The 4965-nt window shown below is 34.2% G+C and overlaps 1 protein-coding gene across 2 annotated transcripts in view; it reads left to right on the forward strand.

The window, feature by feature from the left end:
• Positions 1-4965, forward strand: part of fstl5 (follistatin-like 5) — a 130345-nt gene that overhangs the window by 111025 nt on the left and 14355 nt on the right. For both annotated transcript variants that reach the window (XM_016573581.1, XM_016573582.1), the window contains exons 11-12: positions 3145-3171; positions 3311-3429. In XM_016573581.1, the coding sequence (XP_016429067.1) occupies positions 3145-3171; positions 3311-3429 (146 nt within the window). The remainder of the gene's footprint in view (positions 1-3144; positions 3172-3310; positions 3430-4965) is intronic.

Below are 4965 nucleotides of genomic sequence, written 5' to 3' on the forward strand. Positions count from 1 at the left end.
TATATATATATATATATATATATATACTGTATATACTGTATATATATGACATCAGGTTGTTGTTGTTGTTTTTTTAAGCTTTCTTTTTTATTTAGCATTTAAATGTATTTAATTTAAAAATATCAATTTAATTATTTAATTTGATTTTTAACTTTAAATTGAAGAATCTTAGAAAAATAGTATAATATCTACTGTAATAATATCTTGCCGCTTTCTTTTTTTTTTTTTTACTTTTGCAGAGTTTTTATGTTTGAAGGGATTTAAAAATATTTTACATATTTAAGAAGAATAGTATGGTGACCATTCGGTTCACTTAGTTTTGTCATGGCCACAGCATATTAACTCGTGGGAACGTGATAATATGTTGTGGCCACAAAGTCATTTTGTCGAGGTAGCGACATCCTTATGTTATGGCCATGCGATGTGAAGTCGTGGCCTCGAGATCCTATGTTTAGGGAACGACATCCTTTTCTCATGGCCACGAGTTTAATGCGTAAACAAACCTGTGTGATCATATAGCAACACAGATGGATAAAACATTTTTATCCATCCCACAGACTTGTATATCCGTTAACTGATTGTGTCTTTTTATTTAATATCTGTATATTATTATTATATAACTGTAGGCTAATATAATAATATTATTATGTTAACTGGTTAGGGCTATATTTTTTATATTTATTGTTATATATTCTTATTTCCCCTTTCAATTCGTGTAGCACTTCACCTAATTAACGTTCTGTATAATTAAGCTAGTATTTATTAATATGGTACCATATTTTGCAAATACTGTAAAAACCTGACAATTATGCCAATAAAGTTTTGATTTAATGATTGTATTTACGCCCATATGTGACGATAAATGAGCATGTTGTGTTTTCATTTGTGAATTATTCATTCCTCAATGAAACACTATATTTATAATAGTCGATTAATTAGCTGAAATAAAATAAAATGTAAAAAATAAAATATATGTTAAAATCAACCATTTAACTGCACTTTCAGTAAAAAATCCCATAAGTCATAGCATAATCAAAGCTTTATTGGCATGTCGGGCATTTACAGTAGCCTATTATTTACAAAACTATTTAGAACATTAAGTAAAAAGATCGAAATGAAGGGAAAATAAATACATAACAGCGAATATAAAAATATAATCAATAATACTAATAATAATATACAAATATTACGGAAAAAGACGATCAGTTAATGTACTTACAAGACTGTGGGATGGATAAAATTTTTTTTTTTTTGTAGGGCTACTTTATTTTATGTACTTGATGTAACATTTATTCATGATAAACTTCATTCAAATGCTGTCTACATCGCGCGCAATACAGTCCAGTAGCCAAGGCCTATGGTTAAAATAATTTAATCATGTAATAATAGTTTAAATAATAATTAATCTAATAATTTCTTAATTCAAAATAAAATATAAATAAATCCATCTCTGATAATCCCAGGTCACGCAGGTTTGTTTACACAAACAACATAGCATCTCAAGGCCACGACTTGACTTCGCGAGGCCATGACATAAGGATGTCGTCCACAACATATTATCACGGTCCCAAGAGTTAATATGACGTTCCCACGAATTAATATCTCGTGGCCAACGCAAAACTAAGTAAACTGAACATGTCCCCTCCCGGTCACCATAGAATAGTATTTTAATATCAATATACAAAATATTATGGTATTGGTTGCATGTTGAGTCTAAAGTGTAAAATAAATGGTGTTCCTTTATCATGGAAACTGTATAAACATCAGATTTGAATTTACTTTGTACCCAGATCAACACTTTGACTTATTTCACCAGTGTCCATACATATTTCTATGATTCTTTATTTCCCCTGCCTGGTGATGAATTGTGTCAATACTCTGTGTTATTGGAAAAGACTCCAGATCACATTACTTCCAAACCAAACCCTTCTGCTTTCATGCTGTAGCGGAGCTCCATGTTTCCTGAATCTTTTTTTTTTTTTACATTCCTCATCATTTGCTGATGCAATGGCAGTATTTTTCACAAAAGTCTTTTAGATTGGGCCGATGCATTAACTCATAGAAAAAGAACTTGACTAAGGACTTTTTGAAGATTAACTCTAGCTCCGTTACTGTGCTCTTCTGTCTCCTTGATGAAGTGAGAGAGCAGATTGAGAATCGCTTGGTGCAGGGATTGTAGCACAGGTGAATTGTGGGAGATTGATTCGCAGACTGAAGAGATTGAATCAGATTGCTGAGGAACAGTTGGAGGTCACATCTTCACTACGAAACTGCACTAGTGAACAATCACAAAGTAATAAGGAGGAGAATTTGGACGTTATTGGCATAATATACTGTTCTTTTCTGCTAACGAGTCATATTTATCAATAGATCCTTGGTGACAAATATTGCAAGAGCATAATAATGGCATATCGGTTATTTGCGGGTAATGGCCATCATTGTTATTTTTAGCACAATTGCCGAGGCCATCAGGAATCATTTCTTCGTAATGGAGGTGTGTTTTTAATTGTAGTTATCAGCCAATGTATTCTGTACTAAAATGCTTTTGGAATTATTCAGGAGTTAATTGTGTGTGATATTTTTTGGTTATGCTTCAGCGATGCTTTGCTAAACCGCTTGATTGCCATAAGACCCATTTTAAAGGTATTTGATCATTGTTAGTAAGGTATTGATCTCAATCTCCAAAGTTTAAGTGTTTTAAAAGGTAATACTAGTCACAGCTCCAGCAGTTATGGGTAAATAATCATGCTTAATGCAAAGATAAGCTCTGACTTTCACCCTAATGCACATTGTTTCCTCTGTGTGAACGCTGTGGTTGGCCACTGTGTGTGAGTGTATAAATTCCCACAGGCTGACCTCAATGTACAATGCCGACACAGTATTGATTACACATGAGCGAGTCAAATCAATAAGCTCCTCAGGTTGCAGAATATAATTACTTGGCCAAATCAAACACAACTCTCAGCATTAAACCACAGCAGAAAAAAAAAACGTACAAATGTTGTTGCAATAATCTGTGGGAGGTTTTTATAGCCAGAGGTGTGAGTTCATCTTGTATCTCTGATGGGGTGGATTTTTTAACTTTTGGATGAGTAAAGTACAGCAAACATCTCTCACATGAGTCTTCTTTGTGTTCTCTTGCAGTGGCTAACATCCTGTGGAGAGAAGAAGGTAAGTAAGCATTGTGTTTCAATGCAATATTAATGTCTAGTGTATGTCTGGACTCAGGTATATGATAGTGGTAGTGGTAATGTTGAAGTTTGGAGGGGGGGTTTGAGCCCTGAACAAACTTGTCTATGTCATACTACAGGTCTGGGGATTGGAAACATGTTCTATGTGTTTTATGAGGACGGTATTAAAGTCATCCAGCCAGTGGCCTGTGAGATTCAGAGACACATCAAACCCAGCGAGAAGCTTCTTGGCCTGCAGGTGAGCTGTCGTATAAAAGAAATGTTTAAGCACTTGTAAATGTGCAACATAAAGCCTCTGTCTTCCCTCCTGCATGCTGTAAGTGTGAAGTTTATGACTGCTATTTATTTATCAGCATTCTTTTGCAATTATTTTACAACAAAAAAATGATTGATTGCTGGTGTTTGCATGAATGGCTACATATAGTATGATGTATGCTGTTCTTTTCATCCATCTATCCTTCCTTCCTTCCATTTCTCTTTATTTCTTTCTTTCTTTCTTCCATCTATGCATCCATCCTACTATTCTATTTTTCCTTCCTTCCTTCCATTTCTTTTTCTTACTTTAAATCAATCCATTCACCCTTTTCTTTCACTCTTTCCATTAATCTATCATCCTTCATTCTGTTTACCTATCCATCTTTACTTCTTTCCAACCATTCTTCCCTCCATCATCTATCCTTTTCTCATTATTTCTTTTCATCCATCATCCATCCATCATTTCTTCTTTCTTTCCATCATCCATCCTTCCTTCCTTTCCCCCATTTTCTTTCACTTTCTTCATCATCCATCTATCCAACCTTCATTCTGTTTACCCATCCATCTTTCCTTCCTTTCTTTTTTCCTTCCTTCCTTCCATCCATCCATCCATCCTTCCCTTTCTTTTTTATTCTATCCATCCATTCAATCATTCATCTGTCATCATTCCTTCCTTGCTTCATTCCTTTTCTCTTTTATTCTTTCTATCCATCCATAACTCATCCATCTATCCACCCTTCAGTCTATTCAGAATCAGAATCAGAATTAGCTTTATACGCCAGGTGTGCGCAAACACACGAGGAATTTGTTGTGTGTGTTTTTTTTTTAAGGTGCTCCTGGTACATACATACATGCATACATACATACATACACATCTGACATGAGAACAGAAAAAATAATCATTTAAAATAGTAAAACTTAACAATAAATAATGTGTTTGAATCTGGAACAGTAAATTTATGTACAGATTTGTGCATTATTTACTCTATATAGAACTGTATAAATAAAGAGATATGCATATGTATTTACATAATACTTGAGAAAGAGGCAATAATTAAGGATGTAGAATGAATTACGGAAATGAATTACATCGGCCAGCAGTTCTAGCGCCGCGCTCACACGCGCGTCAGGAGGAATGCACACACTCACCAGAATAAACGAGGAAAACTCCTGCGGTGAATAAAAAGTAGAGATCGACCGATATATCGATTTACCAATATTTTTCCCGATATTGAAAAAGATGACTGAAAAGAGGAAAAACCAAAGTGAAATATGTTCTTACTTCACTCTTACTTTATAACAGTAAATAAATATCGGTTCTGCATATCGGTTATCGGGCACATAAACATGCAAATAATTGGTATCGGTATCGGTTATAAAATATCAATATCGGTCGATCACTAATAAAAAGGCTTACAGTTAATGAAGAAAGCTTCCAAATTTGGGCAGCACATCTTCTTTACAACTGTCACGTCTGTACACCAGCCTTCATTGATATAAAAACATAATCCACCGCCTC

Source organism: Sinocyclocheilus rhinocerous, unplaced genomic scaffold, assembly GCF_001515625.1.
Source record: "Sinocyclocheilus rhinocerous isolate Xijiao unplaced genomic scaffold, SAMN03320098_v1.1 scaffold111, whole genome shotgun sequence".
Taxonomy (NCBI): Eukaryota; Metazoa; Chordata; class Actinopteri; order Cypriniformes; family Cyprinidae; genus Sinocyclocheilus; species Sinocyclocheilus rhinocerous.